The following is a 15,711-nucleotide window of genomic DNA, read 5'->3' as shown; positions in this document are numbered from 1 at the left end:
TTTTCTGGCATTTGGGCTTCCTTCTCCCTATTCAGATGCTTTATAAATCTGTTGTTGACTTTCACTAATGATGTGTGGTCTCAAAAGACAGGTTTTGCTGCTGATATGAACAATACTCTCCGATCGCCTGGCTCCTGCCTTCAGCCGTCCCGTTCCTCTCCTGAAACCGCAAAGTCCGAGATTACCTGTTAACATCGGTGAATCCAGACTTCATCTGACGAGGGGATTAATCTATATTGGTTTAGATGATGGTTTCTCGATGCAGTGGGGGGATTGAGGGACCCCCTCCATCTTCTAAACCACAGAGTGCTCCTGCCAAAGCACGACTGGCAAGACTCGGGTCCAGTCCATCAAAACGAGATGACAGGCCGAAAGATGAAAGAGTGGCGAAAACCACAGCCAAGGACGTTGCAGAACTGAAGGATTACGTATGGCTGTGATTCCAGACGTTTAGTGAAATGAGTTACTGACGCTGACATACGGTAGCAACTGGGTGATTGTTTGGGTAAAGGCGCATTTGGATCGGTCTACAGGGCATTGAACTGGAATACTGGGGAAACTGTTGCTGTAAAACAGATAAAATTGGCCGACCTCCCAAAGAGTGAATTGCGTGTCATTATGGTAAGATAAGAGCATCCTGGCAATGAAATAATATACGCCATTACTAATCTAAAGTCCTGCAGCTGGAAATTGATCTTCTGAAGAATTTGGATGTAAGCTTCAATTATTAAGGATACGCAGGCCTGAACCCTGGTAGAAAATTAACTCAACGACTGCAGCACTCCAACATCGTGAAGTACCATGGATTTGTAAAGTCCGCTGAAACTCTAAACATCATACTTGAGTACGTTTACCGAACCTCTACAAGCTGGGCTCCAGGGCAAGGGTTGCTGACAGACTCAGATACTGTGAAAATGGCTCCTTACATTCAATCGCAAAGAATTTTGGACGTTTCCCAGAAAACCTGGTAGGACTATACATGTCACAGGTCCTCCACGGTCTCTTGTATCTCCATGAGCAAGGTGTCATACATAGAGATATCAAAGGCGCGAATATTCTCACGACTAAACAAGGCCTTGTCAAGCTTGCGGACTTCGGTGTTGCTAGCCGGACTACTGGGCTCAATGAATCAAGTGTTGTCGGCACGCCATATTGGATGGCCCCGGAAGTGATTGAACTGTCGGGTGCAACGACAGCTTCAGACATCTGGAGTCTTGGCTGTACGGTGATTGAGCTGCTGGAAGGGAAGCCTCCTTATTACAATCTCCAGCCAATGCCGGCTCTTTTCCGCATTGTCAATGATGATCACCCTCCCCTTCCGCAGGGCGCCTCTCCGGTCTGTCCCCTGTTGTCTAAATATCGTTTCGTGTCTAACAAACACCACAGGCTGTCAAAGATTTCTTAATGCAGTGCTTCCAGAAAGACCCGAACCTTCGTGTTTCTGCGAAAAAGCTTCTGAAACATCCCTGGATTGTCAACGCCCGCAGGTCAGATTCGGTTGTTCCCAAAAAGTCAACCGAGTATGAGGAGGCAGTCAAAAGTGTCCAAGAGTGGAACGAAGCTTTGCGTTCACCCGAAGCAGGAACTTTGCGAAGACCATTTAGGCATGATTATCAAAGCCCAGCCCCTCTAACATCGTCCCGCCATACGCCCACAAAGGCGTCTCCGACTTCCAGAAATGTGGCAGATCGGTTCAGGTCGCCCGACTCCATCGAAGAAGACAATTGGGATGATGACTTTGCGACTGCAATTTCCCCTAGCGCATTACAATTACCTCACCTTCGCCCACAAGATAACTTCGGGGGGATGCTCTCTTCTGAAAAGCTTAAGGCTTTTGCGTCTTTGGATGGGACAGTCCTAAGGTCTGAAGAAAACTTTGACGATTTCGATGATTCTTTTCGAACCTCGTTACAGTCCGGAGACTCAGATCCTTTGGAAACCATACGACCTTTTCCAACCAAACAAGCTGGCAATGAAGATACACAAATGCAAAACCAACCACGTTACCCGATCAATAACAACGCCATCGCCATGCACAACGTGCCCATCCTAACACAAAACCCGGTACCTCCGATGAGACAACCCCGTCCAGCTTCTTACTACAAGGAAAACTCTGTGGAGGACTACTCCGATCTTATACAGGCGAATGAAGATGTGCTAGACCGGAAGCTTGGTCTTTTTCAGGTAAACATAATAACCGTCATTAATATCGGAGTGACATTTGAGCAAGTCCTCTCTAACCTCTTAACAGGAAACCGATGACGACATGGATGGGCTAGTATTCTCGCCCACGAACGAAGTAGTCCGATATCAACCGCCCCTTGAAGATGAGAATGATCCCCAGCCTCAGCTTAGGAAAAGGATATCTGTTAAACGCCATCGATCAGCCATAGAGATACAAAGGTTCGCCGAAAATGAAAGAGACGAAGATTTCTCTGATATCCTCGGAGCGGATCAAGTAACTCTGGACAAGTCTGAAAGCGAGGAAAGCTCAGACCAAGGCACGTTGATGCTGAATTCTAAGCTGTCAAACGATTCTTGGCTTGGGGACCAGGATGATGAGGATGATCCGTTTGCTCAGCTTGAGGAAGGGTTAGACGAATTAGACCTGGAAGCAAACATCGCACGTGATAAACATGCAAGGCTCCGCGGTCAAGTCGAGGGGCTTGTTAGCTCGTTGAAGACCTCACAGGATGAAGACGTGCTCGGCGAGATCTCCGAACAACTGCTGAATGTTTTCTATGATCTCCCGGAGACCAAGAACATCATCATCAGCGCCCATGGGATGCTACCAATACTTGAGATCCTTGACATGTGCCGTCGGCGTGACATTATTCTATGTCTATTGAGGATTGTTAACGCGATCATCTACAATGATTATGAGATACAAGAAAATCTTTGTTTCGTTGGAGGTATACCTATCATCAACGAGTTCGCCTCGAAGAAGTACCCGCGAGAGATCCGACTTGAAGCAGCAACCTTTGTACAGCAAATGTATCAAACTTCCACTCTCACTTTGCAAATGTTCGTCAGTGCAGGAGGATTGAATGTTCTAGTTGAATTCCTGGAAGATGATTACGAGGATGAGCGTGACCTAGTATTAATTGGGGTGACCGGTATCTGGAGCGTTTTTGAGTTGCAAGTATGTATCTGCATTTTCTGCTTTCTGAGAGGATGTCTGACGAATCTTTTTAGGGCTCAACGCCAAAGAATGACTTCTGTAGAATCCTGTCCCGCAACTCGGTATTGGATCCTCTATCGTTGGTCCTGAGTCGGGTATTGGACGAAGATGGGGAGCTGGCTGAGACTGTCGAAGGTCGTATTGCGAACATCTTCTTCATTTTCTCCCAGGCCGAAAATCATGTAAAAGAGATGGTTGCTGAGCGAACGGTTCTACACAGTAAGGATGACTCCCAAGTCATGTAGTTAATGATACTAACATCCTCTCTAGGGGTTCTTAAAGAACTAAAGCGCATGACTCCTGTTCACCAGATAACCATGTTGAAGTTCATCAAAAATCTGTCCATGTTATCGACCACTCTGGATGCTCTACAGAATTCGAATGCCATCGACGTGTTGACGGACTTGCTGAGGTCTACCATTAAGCGACCCCATTTCCGAGAAGTTTCCAACCAGATCCTAAATACCATCTACAATATGTGCCGCTTAAACAAACCTCGGCAGGAGGACGCGGCTCTGAATGGCATTGTGCCACTGCTGCAAAAGATAGTGAAGACTGAACGACCATTGAAGGAATTCGCACTACCAATTCTCTGCGACATGGCTCATTCCGGCAAAGTTGGCCGTCGTGAGCTGTGGCGCAACAAAGGCCTGGCATTCTATATATCTTTACTTTCCGACCCATATTGGCAAGTGACTGCTCTAGACGCTATCTTTACATGGTTAGTATTTTACCCTGGCTGTATTGGAATGAATACGCTCGAACCTAACCGTTTGATAGGCTTCAAGAGGAGACAGCGAAGGTTGAGGAGCACCTCCTCGACAACCGACCTGATAAACTATCATTTACGGATTCCATTGTTAGGTGTTTGACAATATCAAAGGCAAATGCATTTGAGAATCTCCTCGAACCCCTCCAGAAACTTCTTAGGCTGAGTCCCCCCATTGCCTCGACGCTCGCGCGACCAGACTTGTTCAACAGAATAGGACAGAAACTACATCATAATAAAGCAGCAGTGCGGTTGAATTTACTCCGGATAATTTCCAGCATCTGCGATGCGAGCGAAGAGCAGGGTGGTCTTCTCGCCAGATATGGACTGCTGGATGCGATCAGGGAGTTAGAGAACGATCCTGCCATTCTCGTCAGGGATATGGCTGGAAAATTAATTCAGTCCAACGAGAGAAGCGAGGCCTATAGCCTGGGTAAACGCAAACCTGGTGTACGACGGCGAAGTACGTCCACTACACCTCCCAGTCTATTAGCGAACCAGTCTGCCCCGTCCACGCCACAGATCAACCGGGGTAGTCAGTCCAAAGGGTTCTTTGAAGGCCGGGAGAGCCAACGGCACCCCCGAAATGCCCTGAGTGGCTCTGCCCTTGTGATGCGACCTGGAAGTAGAGATGGAGTCACCCCGGGTCTTGCAGCCGGCTTGAATGGGAACCCTGGTGTGTCAAGGAACAGGGTCCCGCGGGTGTCTAACAGACTATCTCATGTCGACCTTCTGGCTGAAGAAGATGGTCGAAGACCAAGTTCGGCATCCCGTCGGCCTTCAATCTTACCTCGACGTCGACATACAACACAGACAGATGCCGAGTGGACGCCATGAGCTTGAGACATAAGGCTGACCTGTGTAACACTTTCTCTTTCCCGAATTTTCGTGCTTATTTTGCTTAGTCCTCGGGGTTTGCGGATTCTCAAACGCTAAAAAGTTTACGGTATATTGGGTCTTCATAGGCAAGCATTGCATAGGATGGCGCATTGGAGTTCTTCCTTTGTTGGTCTAGAGCTTGTCTCACACAGACAGCTTCTTTGTTTGGGCTATAGCAGATGCAAGGGTATCGTTCGGATCGTGGTTCCTGTACCAATGCATAGCAGTTCAGGAAGATGGTCCGACCTGCTGCTTGACTGGTCCATGTAGATACTTAGTGCAGTGATGACTATCTCCTGCGGTCATGAGTAGGAGTACATGATAATTTGAAAGGATATAGTGAATTCAGCCTCGGGAGCCAGCAATCAAGCGAAAAGATTGGTTTAATCTGCGATAGTCGGAGTACTTCGGGACGAGAGCTAAAAGCGGCAAGCGGCGAGTCCGACGGGGTGGAGCAGATTAATTATTCTACGGGATTTCAAGTCCTTCTTCCCCGTGGCGCCTCCCCGACGCAAATGGCCTGACACTATACGGAGTACCGTTGAGACTATTACCAAATTCCACTATCCCTCCCGATTTGCGGTCGCTCTTCATACGGCATTGCTTGTGTACGGTATGAGGGCGGCGCTCCGCGCTCCGCTGCGGGCATCCGATTTTGATCCTGCGCCGGTGCTCCGATATACCTCGTCTGCTCCTTGGATTCGCCCTTTCCAGCGCGCATCGGGTCGCTCGTCTGTTCACAGATCAATATCCAACTCAGCACGAGTCTTTAGCAAGAGCCGCCAACTACACCCACGAGGACCGTGGGTAGCGTCAATACCACACGCTTCTTATTCAACCAAGGCCGCCTTGTTTGGTGCGGCGGAGAAGGCGAACGGCAATGGCAGGAAACCATCGGGGTCGGAATGGTCACGGAGGAAAGTGATCACGTATACGGTCGTTGGGGGAGCTATAGTCATCGGGGTGGTGACATTTTCTGACAATGTTCAACATCTCTATCGTGCTGCGGCGAGAACTGGAAGGGTCGTTGGCACATTAGCCGTGTGCATCAATGAGTAAGTTTGACATATGCACCTCATACAGATGTATTTCAGTCAGTTATACTCATACCAATGTTTTAAGCTATCGAGTAACCCTCAACCGAGAAACATCCTCACCCGAAGAGCGAAACGAAGAACTCCGAGCATGTCACAAGCGTTGCGCAGAGCGGACCCTGAGGGTTCTCGAGAAGAACGGCTCCATTTTTATTAAGCTGGGGCAACATCTCAGTAGTATGGGTTACTTGCTGCCATTGGAATGGACGACAACATTCATTCCGCTTCAGGATAAATGCCCTATCTCTTCGATCGAATCAATCGAGGAAATGTTCGTCGCCGACACCGGCCGTCGAATCGACGAACTCTTCTCAAGTTTCGACCCGGAACCAATTGGCGCCGCTTCCCTTGCCCAAGTTCACATCGGTATCTTGAAGGAAACAGGTCAGAAGGTTGCAGTCAAGGTGCAGCATCCAGCGTTGGCAGAATGGGTCCCCTTGGATCTGGCGTTGACCAGATTCACCTTCTCCACCCTGAAGCGCTTCTTCCCTGAGTACGATTTGGAGTGGCTTTCGAAGGAAATGGATCTATCCTTGCCACAAGAACTAGATTTTAGGATGGAAGCGGACAATGCTAGGAGGGCTAGCGAGTACTTCAAGGAACATTCAGATGCGCCGCTTGTCATTCCAGAGGGTACGTACTGACTCCATTTTAGACATGGTTGCTGTATACTAACAGGCATAGTTATGTGGGCTCAGAAGCGCATACTCGTCATGGAGTTCTTGTCCGGCCGTCGACCGGACGATTTGGAGTTCCTGGATTCCAATAACATCGATCGTGACGAAGTCTCCGCGGCCCTAGCGCATATCTTCAACGAGATGATTTTTGGCGACAATGCTCCTTTGCACTGCGATCCTCATGGTGGCAATATTGCGATCCGCAAAAACCCTAACCGGCGCAGTCAAAACTTCGACATCATCCTCTACGACCATGGATTGTACCGTGATATCCCCCGTGATTTACGTCGCAACTACGCCAAGCTGTGGTTAGCCGTCATCGAAGCTGACGAGGCACACATGCGCGAGTATTCTCGCAAGGTGGCGGGCATCACGGATGAGCAGTTCCCTCTCTTCGCCAGCGCAATCACCGGTAGAGACTACACCAAGTTGGCCAAGAAGAACATCGCCACCACACGCACAGCTGCAGAGAAGGAGAGCATGTCCGGCGCTCTTGGAGAGGGCATGTTGCAGCAGCTGGTCGAACTGCTGGGCCAGGTACCCAGAATTATACTCTTGATTCTTAAGACCAATGACCTCAGTAAGTGCACTATTGCCGCTTGCCCGAGTACAGTGGTAAACTAACCACCCGCATAGCCCGCAGTCTTGATGAAAACCTCCACACCAGACAAGGCCCCGTCCGCACTTTCTTGATCCTCGCCCGCTACGCCACTCGGACCGTCTTCGAAGAACAAATGGACCTCATCCACGAAACAGGCGGCCTTCTCCGCCCCTTCAACTTCTTTCGCTTCCTCGCTGCTTGGACCGGGTTCCTCCGCGTCGAGCTCAAGTTATCGGTCTACGAGACATTGCTGTCCCTGAAGAGTCGACTCGGACTCCTCTAGTGAACCGGTTTAGATCATCTCTTCTGGATACGTTGCCAGAAGTAGCAACCCCTGTAAATTGTTATTTTAGATCTCTTCTTCCATCTTCTCCCATGAAGCCATTTCCCACTTGGTTAATGATCGATAGATGAGCACGGGTTGGCTTATTTGCATCAACGGCGTTTCTTTTCTAATCATGTTTCATAATTGCGGGGCTAATGAGTGTCGATACTTTTTTGGTTTTCCTTTTCTTCTTCGTTTGGCTTGTTTTGTTAAGAGGACGAAAAGTTCTTATTCTTTGTTTCCTTGTAAACATGTGTATATCAATAGAGGTCTCTCCTGAGCGGATGAATATAGATTGTCAAAGTTCAAAGAAACCCAGTTCCTCGATAGATTCTACCTAGATTATCCAGGGAAACATGAATCAACAAGAGTAGCGATCCGAATTCACTGCACGCAAGTGCTTTTCATTAGACTATTTGACACATCAAGTGGACTATATCACAATGCCTTCCTGCGTTATCACGAAAAAGGGAGGGAAAAAAAAAGAGAAAGGAAAACATTTGTGATGAAGAAAAAAGTAACCTTGCAGTAAGACTGTACCGAATGCAGTCTGTTGCCGGAATGAAACGAACTGTCCAAGCGCGCTATTCCATTCTAAAAGGTATTTTCAACCCCGCTAATAAACCGTAAAACTGTTCAGGGAATCTCATCTGGTATCAACTCGAATTTTTTGTTGGTTTCAATTTTTCTTTTTTTGTGATTTGGTTGTTGTGCTTATTAATTCGTTAAGCAGTAGCAGCGGCACCCTCGGACTTCTCAATCTCGACCTTGACGTTAGGGATAGAGGCACCGGTACCTCCAAGGTCGGTTGTACGAGCCTTAGGGTTCTTAGTGTAGTAGTTGGAGATCGCCGACTTAATGGCATCCTCAGCAAGCATCGAGCAGTGCAACTTCACGGGGGGCACTATGTTTGGTCAGTAGAGTTTCTTTCAGCAGCTAACGTGCGATTGTTTAGGTGTTGTTGGGTAAAAATGAGCGATAAGCCAGTCAATATAACAATGGTGCAAGGTGGAGACTGCGACCCGGTTGAGGAACACATTGTGGGACATGTTTCAAGAAAAGCCGGTCCAGCTTTCTTCGAGAATCAATAATACCCCAAGGCTCCGTGTCCTTCAAGACCGGTAGTTTCGCACATTGGTAGCGGAACCTTAGCAGTCGACCATCTACCCAAGATCCGCGTACACATGTACGAAATTCCACCAAATCAACCCATATAAGTGCAATGGCTAGCTTGCAAGGTTCGGCGTTGGGGCACAATAAACAAACATATATTTGGGGAAACGCATTCCAAGGCAGGATAATTTAAGGCGAGGGAGAAGAACGACTGATAACTTACAGCCTGGAGCGTGATGTTAGCAAATGTAAGATGAATAATAATATATGCTTCCCCTCGGAAAAACTTACAAAGTTCACGAGCAATTTCAGTATTCTTAATCTTTCCGGCCTCCTCGAGAGTCATACCGCGCACCAACTCTGTCAGGTAACTCGAACTAGCAATAGCACTGCCACAGCCAAAAGTCTTGAACCTGACATCGCTGATCACATTCGTATCCTTGTCAACACGAATCTGGAGTTTCATGACATCACCACAAGCGGGGGCGCCAACAAGACCAGTGGCAACGTCGGCATCGTTCTTGTTGAAACTGCCAACTTTAGGGCCGTTAGCCTCACTCATGTCGGAACTACTGTGATAAAAAAAAAAAAAAAAAAACCAAAAAGAAGAAGCAGAAGCATAGAAAAGACAAGTGGGTAACAGTCGGGTGCGTCGGGAAAGAAGATATGTTGAGTGCATGTGCATCCCAGTCCATCAAGAGCCGGATAACTTCTGATATGTGGGAGTAGACGTACCATTACGCGGGTTGTTATAGTGATCTAACAGTGCATGCGGTCAGTTTCGTTGTCACCTTTTACAAAACAAAATACTTATCTTTCTCGTGATATCCTCTCTTCGTCGCAGGGGCCCGGAGAATAGGCTGGCTTTGAATGCCGGAAAGAGCCGGGGTAATGCGAGGCGACACGACGGTGCCAACCCGGGGAGCGACAGTTACCAGGCGTCTGAACATTTCTGAATGTGTATAACCAATTGCTCGGAGTGGTAAAAAGCGAATCTGACAATTATGTGGAATGACCACTGGTTGTGGGGGATGAAGAATCGATGACCGAGGTAGTGATGGATGATTGAAGAAAGATTGATGGAACTTAACTGATTGATTAATATGATAAAATGGGCGATGACAAACCCGGCCTAATTCACTGGCACTAGTCCCCTTTCAGCAACCCCGTCGCCTTCATAGGTCCGGCCTCGGACATGACGTTACCCCCGAGTCGCCATAACCGAATGGTTGAAGGATTGGTTATCTGATTGAGAGGCCCAGCAAATGACCTTGCCTCATGATGATAGCATCGATGCAAGTGGTTGATCGTTCAAGTCATTTCCCACGGGAAACCGCAGAGAGTTCCACCAGTGGGAGAACCGGCGGGATGCGTTCGTTCTAGTTCGTTTCTAGTATAGAATCCCGGTTTAGTAACGGTATTAGTCTCTCAATGGCCAACGAGGGTCTCGTACAGTCGGAATTACCAAGCGAACAGAACACACCCTTTACCGGGCGCGTTGGTGTAATTAATGTTCTTATCTTTGGGGATTTTGCCGCCCTCCATCTGATAAAACCTTCCTCATTCGGTTAGGGAACAACTATCCCCCGACCATATCAGCTGATATCAAACTTCCCTTTGTTTTTGAACCCCCAGGCGATAATTTGCGTTATGTACATTTAGGATATAAGAAGCGACAAAATGGCAGGGAAAATATTTGGTCGATCGTCGGGGGTAAGTTTGATCTTATTCTTCAGTGGTAATGTAAAGGAAGCATAAACACCTAGCCTCCTTATCGGCAGTAGTATCATTACCACCGTAGGTATTATTTCATAATTAACCTCATCAGTCTGTCAATGCCCCAATAGCTGCCTTTTCCATGGCTCTGATCCTCACCTCCTACTGCGTCAGTTCCATCCGTACCGCGCGCCGTGAAGCGCAGGCTCCAAGCACCACTACGCGTCAGAAGCCCGCAGGAGAGAAGACGGAGCAAATGTCATGGGTTCAGCAGGCATTGGACCAAAGTCGCGAAGCTGAACGGAAAGTTTCTAAGTAACGAATGTTGTACCGTACGATCAATAGAGTTGGAGTCAGGGCGTAATACTACAGGCTGAAGGGGTACGTATATTGCATCTGCATCAATGTTTCTCTCATTGGTTTTAGCATTTGCTAACTAAGCTATTCTATTGTTTGAGTTGAGACTATAGGGTATACTAGTGAAAGGTTAGCAGATGTACAGCCAAGTGCTAAGTCAGATTTCGCAGTGATGTCCATGATCAGAATTTTCAGTGTATGAAATAGTCCTTTCCAGAGTGTTAACTGGATCTACCATTTAGAAAGAATTCATCATATCAACGGATAGCAACAACTGCCTTGAATCCCTCCCAAGCATTATGGAGGACGAGTAAAGAAATGCGAATAGGGTTAAACATTACCTATTAAGGTTTTCGATGTTTAGACGTGGTTAACTGAGGAAGAAGGCGACTGTGGGAGACGTAAAAGAAAAGTAGGTAGATCGTTTAACTGCGGCTAGTCCTATTCGGGGGGCAGTACTTTTATGACTAAGCATTTCTCTTGGTCATAGGTCGCTCTATAGAAGTTCCTAATTGGGAAATTATATCCAGTCTCATACGTACCTCCGTTTCCATAAGTACCCTAAGGTGTCTTAGTCCTGTTTGACCAGAAACAGTTGCGTCTCAGTAATAGTATAGTTTAAGGCTACAGCAAGATGTGACTCGTTCGGAATTTGCTGGCACTATATGGGGGACAAGAATGGTTCATGAGCAAGAGTAAACAATTATATATCCAGGTACGCATGTTTCTCCATTCATTTCCATGAGCCACCCAAAGCATCTCTTGAAAACAGGTAGTAGAGTCTCCCGCTTCATATATTATACCGACACACTGACCTATTTAAAGACGATTGGATAGAGATTTAGAATCAAGCACCCCCAAAAAAAAAGGAAGTCTGATAAGCTAGTTCATTGTGCGAAAGGGGCGCTTAGAATACCTAGGGAAGGGCTTTGCAAAGGGCCAGCCAGTGCCCATCCCAGTGCAATAGACTGACGAGACCGTGTAACATCATTCATATCGATGATATAGAATAAGAGGAGCAAAAAAGAGACTGCATCATCCGTGAATCGAACACGGGCCTCATCGATGGCAACGATGAATTCTACCACTAGACCAATGATGCTTGGCAAGAACCAGCACGTAACTTGGTTAATTGCTTGGCAGATAATTACTTTTTATATGTTATGACCCTAGCTCAAAGTCTCAAACTCAAAAGCTCTAGTACGTCCATGAGATTGTATAGATGTACTAGAATCGCAGAATCCAAGACTTGTGCGTTAAGCTATACTGCTTGTTTTCTGTTCCATGAAGCCGAACATAATCGTGCTTTCCGAACGTAATTGATTGTTGTGCATGGTACTCTGATGCATGTATGTAAAGGTTGATCTATATTTAAGCTACCAGGTAGATCACATGGTTGGCCTCAACCATGGATGTCTTCTGTAGTCATTTTATCTCAAGTACCTCGCTTCACTCGGTATATGTGTATTCTGGCGATGAAACACGTAGGTATAGTAACGTATGTACAAGAGCAGTCATGCAAGTATTATGCGAAAAGTAACCGAACGCTCGTGAATAAACAAAAAAAGGAGAAGAAAAGAAGAAGAGGTCTTTCATCAAACACAAACCGGTCATAAGACTGTAGAGTTCAGGAAATCGATTCTTCACATGCCAAAACCTCGATCTACCCTAACACCCTTGAAACCGACTACCACCGATGCCGAGGGACATATTCAAAGGAAAGACCCTTTACTTTCATGTATCGGGTAAAACTTGTAGGAAAAAAAAGAAGCCTAAGACAGTCCCTTGCTGTATCCGCTCTGGCAACAAAGCCAAGACGCCAGTGCGCATACAATTAGCTTCCCTGGCAATAACATTGAGGTTCACAATAGCCTGCAATGCCCCGGATTAACTAATGGTTGGACACTCAGTCATCATCATATACCGGCCGAGTCTTCGGCTGCTTCTGCCACCTGCTGCTTCAATGCCCCTTCGTGTTGAAGGTGGCTAATGGTTTTCCGTAGATATTCATATGTAAGCATGGTGGTCATTGCAGCCGGAACAGCACGGAATAAATTCGTGCCTATTCCCGAGTAGAATGCTCGCCAACCCTCTTCTTTCAAGATAGTCTGACACGTACGAACGATCCCTGTATACCGAGGCCGGTTAGGCATGCCATCCGATGAGGCCGCTGTTGGAGGCCTACCACGGCTCTCTGGGTGGTCTACTCCCCCGCGGAAGGCTATCTCTTCCGGCGAAGACACAGGAGACGTTCTCTGCTGGGTTTGAAGTCTCGTGCGCAATACCTCATGCGGATAGGTCACAGTGCTCGCACAGATCTTACTGAGGAATGTCGCCAACGATATCCCAATCCAGTGAGAAGTACCGTTGTCAGGATGTTCCCCGATTCCGTACCCAGTAAATGCCATTTTCAAATATTCATAAAGCGGGAATTGTATGGCAACGTGTGTCAATCCCAACAATGCCGGTGTGAGCCCCGCGTAAAATGACCGAATTCCTTCGGTCTTATACATCTTGCGAGCTGCATCCCACGTGCCGGAGTATCGCCATGGAGCACGGAAGCCCTCGCTGTCTGATCTGAGGCTTTGTGACATGAGTCGCGTTTTGATGACCCAAATCGGATTAGTCACAATTGTAGAGCAAGCGCCAGCCGTTAGAGAAGCATAACCTCTTGCAAGCCACCAACTATCTGCTCAGAGCTTCAGTAAAACGAAATTCCCAAGTTAGAAGAAAAAGGAAACAAACCAGTCACTTCATGATAATATTCCCGAGACCTATCATAAACTGCCAAATAAACAGCCCATGTAGGCAAATATCCCAAAATCATGGGGCCTAAACCTTGATATAGTCCTCGAATACCATCTTCACGCCATATCATCCTTCCAGTACCTAGCATACCTCGGTATAAAGCTTTCGTTTCAACCACCTGTCCACCTCTCCGGACAAACCCTCCTTGGGCTTGCAACTTGGTTTTGATCACATCGAGAGGGCATGTTACAATACCCGACGCTACACCCGCACTGGCACCACAAAATGGGGCAATATAGAAATCTGGAACGCGCGTAGAGAATAGTTCGAGGCGAGTGATGAGCGCAGAACTCGGCGGGCCTGTAGCGGAAGACGCATCGAAGCTGGGGGTGGCAGGGCCATCTGAATGTGTAATCTGCTGCTCTTGGGAGCCGTTGGCTGTCGCCGAAGTGCCGTGTTCTTCTGAAAACATCCTTCTAGCCAGCGCCCAAGCAGTCTATCTATCCGTCTTAATTGTCACGAGGGCTCCCGGACCCGAGCATAGCGGTGCTCGCTCCGGAACCCAGAATGGTTGGTTGTCCTGCGGAGTGGGAACGTTTTCCGTCTTTTGCAGCGAGAGTTGGTATGACAGTGCCTGGTCCAATGAATTGAGGGGGTCTTGTTAAACGACTCGATGCTGAGAAATCCACCTTATGATTGAGCGTGCCCTATCCGAAGCACAGACAGGTGGGGTCTTTGAAGCTACTCAGCTCCCCTACAGGACCACAGAATGAATTTAACGGTTGATGAGCCCCATAACCAATTATCAGAGAATAGGAATGATCAGTAGGGTGACAAATCTCGAGGGGGAAATGAGTCAATCGAGATTTTCGGAACCGCGGCGAGGGCGGAGCAGTACGGAGAATGGTGAGTGAGGTGAATCGAAGGACCGTCCTCTGTCGGTCAGGTGGAGTACTATTAAGTTCACCCCGGTCCCAAGCGCTATGCAGTCTGAGGCAAGCCGAGAATTAGTCACGTGTGGAATGATCGGAAGCGTCAAGGTTGAGTTTATTGCCTCAGGCATCAAACATCGGATGTTTTTGGGAAAGTCACCCGCCGAACCTCCGTTTTGCACAATCTCCAACGTCGGGCCAACTCTCGTTCAGCTTGTCTGATATCTCACGACCCCCCTCCTCTCCGCACCACCTCAATTGACCCCAGTCTACGTCCATTCGGGATCATTCACCATGTCCGCTCCTTCTCTTACCAGCTACATCGTCAAGCGCCCTTGGCTCAAGCGCTGGATGATGCCAATTGCCAATTGGTACACTGACGCCGCCGGCTACAGAAGACTCGGTTTGAAGTAGGCCTCCCTACCCTCAATATCCCAAAACAAGCGCCAGGAAATACCGATAGGTCGAAACGATGGCTCTCAATTAAATGCCTCAATGTTTCCTATGGCCTCTCTCCATCCTACCTCGGTCTAGCTTGTCCAGGGAACAATTTTCATAGCTCGCCATCAGACGCAGTTGGCTAATAGAAACAGGGCTGATGACCTGATCCCCGAGGAGAGCGAGGTTGTTCAGACTGCCATCAAGCGCCTTCCCCCTAAGGAGGCTTATGACCGTGTCTTCCGTATCCGCAGGGCTTTCCAGGTTTGTCTCTACTAAATACGAGATCTTCCAAACCAGCGGTCTAATGCAATACGTCAAACAGTGCTCCGTTTCCCACACCCTCCTTCCCGCTAATGAGCAGACCAAGGCTGCAGATGTGAGTTGAATTCCAAGCCTTTTACTTAGCAATTCGCCCTCCCATCCTCCGCAAACCCTCTCGACCAATCCCGTGAAGCGGATTTGTCAACCGACCTACATCATATATAGGCCACCTCGGACCCCCAAAATCAAGGAACCCGAGACCTTCTATGGGGTATTGAAGCAACAAATTGCTGATTGCTATTGCTAGGATGTCGAATACCTGAGCCCCATCATCCGCGAGATCGAGAAGGAGCAGAAGGAGCGTGCGGACCTCGACTCCCTCGTTGTCAAGCGCCGGTAAATACCTTGTGCTCAGTTCTGCTGATTAGGAAGATTCAAAACCGCGCCACGGTGATAGAAAAGCGGGATATAGATGAAGACAGGCTTATGTTTCGGTTCGGTTGCAGCGCTTAGTTGCGATGAGCACTGGCTGAATTTAATTGGTTTTGATACGTCGTTCGATCATGTGTACTGATACTGTACAAATTCATTTGTCGCCATTTTGTTGATTGAATTCT

General features: G+C 47.8%; 6 protein-coding genes and 1 non-coding gene across 7 annotated transcripts; 4 read left to right on the top strand and 3 right to left on the bottom strand.

Moving 5' to 3' along the window:
* The first annotated feature begins 118 nt into the window (after nt 1–118).
* Nucleotides 119–5,174, top strand: BDV27DRAFT_22035 (serine/threonine-protein kinase). Its single transcript, XM_032076046.1, has 10 exons — nt 119–428; nt 487–621; nt 684–713; nt 780–844; nt 904–1,336; nt 1,387–2,184; nt 2,252–3,142; nt 3,196–3,400; nt 3,452–3,902; nt 3,962–5,174. The coding sequence occupies exons 1-10, from the start codon at nt 246–248 to the stop codon at nt 4,785–4,787; spliced, it is 4,017 nt and encodes a 1,338-aa protein (XP_031925218.1). The 5' UTR covers nt 119–245; the 3' UTR covers nt 4,788–5,174.
* Nucleotides 5,175–5,331: 157 nt separating this feature from the next.
* Nucleotides 5,332–7,840, top strand: BDV27DRAFT_131991 (ABC1 kinase family protein). Its single transcript, XM_032067764.1, has 4 exons — nt 5,332–5,884; nt 5,952–6,556; nt 6,608–7,180; nt 7,237–7,840. Exons 1-4 carry the CDS (start codon nt 5,445–5,447, stop codon nt 7,482–7,484), a joined length of 1,866 nt encoding a protein of 621 aa, XP_031925217.1. The 5' UTR covers nt 5,332–5,444; the 3' UTR covers nt 7,485–7,840.
* On the bottom strand, nt 7,823–10,118 carry BDV27DRAFT_131988 (putative iron-sulfur cofactor synthesis protein (Isu1)). The gene is made up of 6 exons (XM_032067763.1): nt 10,093–10,118; nt 9,454–10,029; nt 9,375–9,404; nt 8,931–9,176; nt 8,891–8,893; nt 7,823–8,430 (listed from the first exon to the last, which is right to left on the bottom strand). The coding sequence occupies exons 2-6, from the start codon at nt 9,587–9,589 to the stop codon at nt 8,252–8,254; spliced, it is 594 nt and encodes a 197-aa protein (XP_031925216.1). The 5' UTR covers nt 9,590–10,029; nt 10,093–10,118; the 3' UTR covers nt 7,823–8,251.
* A 181-nt stretch (nt 10,119–10,299) lies between these two features.
* BDV27DRAFT_21977 (uncharacterized protein) lies at nt 10,300–11,062 on the top strand. Its single transcript, XM_032076045.1, has 3 exons — nt 10,300–10,352; nt 10,468–10,736; nt 10,826–11,062. Exons 1-2 carry the CDS (start codon nt 10,320–10,322, stop codon nt 10,672–10,674), a joined length of 240 nt encoding a protein of 79 aa, XP_031925215.1. The 5' UTR covers nt 10,300–10,319; the 3' UTR covers nt 10,675–10,736; nt 10,826–11,062.
* Nucleotides 11,063–11,743: 681 nt separating this feature from the next.
* Nucleotides 11,744–11,814, bottom strand: BDV27DRAFT_t156. The gene has a single exon. It is a non-coding gene; the product is annotated as a tRNA-Gly (tRNA).
* A 326-nt stretch (nt 11,815–12,140) lies between these two features.
* BDV27DRAFT_131983 (putative mitochondrial carrier protein) lies at nt 12,141–14,386 on the bottom strand. The gene is made up of 2 exons (XM_032067762.1): nt 13,458–14,386; nt 12,141–13,401 (listed from the first exon to the last, which is right to left on the bottom strand). The coding sequence occupies exons 1-2, from the start codon at nt 13,930–13,932 to the stop codon at nt 12,629–12,631; spliced, it is 1,248 nt and encodes a 415-aa protein (XP_031925214.1). The 5' UTR covers nt 13,933–14,386; the 3' UTR covers nt 12,141–12,628.
* A 149-nt stretch (nt 14,387–14,535) lies between these two features.
* Nucleotides 14,536–15,707, top strand: BDV27DRAFT_131981 (ubiquinol--cytochrome-c reductase subunit 7). The gene is made up of 4 exons (XM_032067761.1): nt 14,536–14,802; nt 14,986–15,094; nt 15,156–15,209; nt 15,402–15,707. The coding sequence occupies exons 1-4, from the start codon at nt 14,687–14,689 to the stop codon at nt 15,492–15,494; spliced, it is 372 nt and encodes a 123-aa protein (XP_031925213.1). The 5' UTR covers nt 14,536–14,686; the 3' UTR covers nt 15,495–15,707.
* The last annotated feature ends 4 nt before the right edge of the window (nt 15,708–15,711 follow it).

This window comes from Aspergillus caelatus, assembly GCF_009193585.1.
Source record: "Aspergillus caelatus strain CBS 763.97 unplaced genomic scaffold BDV27scaffold_151, whole genome shotgun sequence".
Lineage (NCBI taxonomy): Eukaryota > Fungi > Ascomycota > Eurotiomycetes > Eurotiales > Aspergillaceae > Aspergillus > Aspergillus caelatus.
The sequence above is the reverse complement of the archived record's forward strand: the minus strand, read 5'-3'. Positions and strand labels throughout refer to the sequence as shown.

Bases quoted from the DNA above. Each gene is read 5' to 3' on its own strand.
- BDV27DRAFT_22035 (XM_032076046.1), top strand. From the start codon at position 246: ATGATGGTTTCTCGATGCAGTGGGGGGATTGAGGGACCCCCTCCATCT. The intron at 714-779 runs GTAAGCTTCAAT...CAACGACTGCAG, and splicing joins ATCTTCTGAAGAATTTGGAT to CACTCCAACATCGTGAAGTA. The intron at 3,401-3,451 runs GTAAGGATGACT...CATCCTCTCTAG, and splicing joins TGAGCGAACGGTTCTACACA to GGGTTCTTAAAGAACTAAAG.
- BDV27DRAFT_131991 (XM_032067764.1), top strand. From the start codon at position 5,445: ATGAGGGCGGCGCTCCGCGCTCCGCTGCGGGCATCCGATTTTGATCCT. The intron at 5,885-5,951 runs GTAAGTTTGACA...CAATGTTTTAAG, and splicing joins TTAGCCGTGTGCATCAATGA to CTATCGAGTAACCCTCAACC. The intron at 7,181-7,236 runs GTAAGTGCACTA...CCACCCGCATAG, and splicing joins TCTTAAGACCAATGACCTCA to CCCGCAGTCTTGATGAAAAC.
- BDV27DRAFT_131988 (XM_032067763.1), bottom strand. From the start codon at position 9,589: ATGTTCAGACGCCTGGTAACTGTCGCTCCCCGGGTTGGCACCGTCGTG. The intron at 9,405-9,453 runs ATAAGTATTTTG...GACCGCATGCAC, and splicing joins GAGAGGATATCACGAGAAAG to TGTTAGATCACTATAACAAC. The intron at 9,177-9,374 runs GTACGTCTACTC...ACGGCCCTAAAG, and splicing joins CTATAACAACCCGCGTAATG to TTGGCAGTTTCAACAAGAAC.
- BDV27DRAFT_21977 (XM_032076045.1), top strand. From the start codon at position 10,320: ATGGCAGGGAAAATATTTGGTCGATCGTCGGGG. The intron at 10,353-10,467 runs GTAAGTTTGATC...TAACCTCATCAG, and splicing joins TATTTGGTCGATCGTCGGGG to TCTGTCAATGCCCCAATAGC.
- BDV27DRAFT_131983 (XM_032067762.1), bottom strand. From the start codon at position 13,932: ATGTTTTCAGAAGAACACGGCACTTCGGCGACAGCCAACGGCTCCCAA. The intron at 13,402-13,457 runs GTTTGTTTCCTT...AGCTCTGAGCAG, and splicing joins ATATTATCATGAAGTGACTG to ATAGTTGGTGGCTTGCAAGA.
- BDV27DRAFT_131981 (XM_032067761.1), top strand. From the start codon at position 14,687: ATGTCCGCTCCTTCTCTTACCAGCTACATCGTCAAGCGCCCTTGGCTC. The intron at 15,095-15,155 runs GTTTGTCTCTAC...TACGTCAAACAG, and splicing joins GTATCCGCAGGGCTTTCCAG to TGCTCCGTTTCCCACACCCT. The intron at 15,210-15,401 runs GTGAGTTGAATT...TGCTATTGCTAG, and splicing joins AGCAGACCAAGGCTGCAGAT to GATGTCGAATACCTGAGCCC.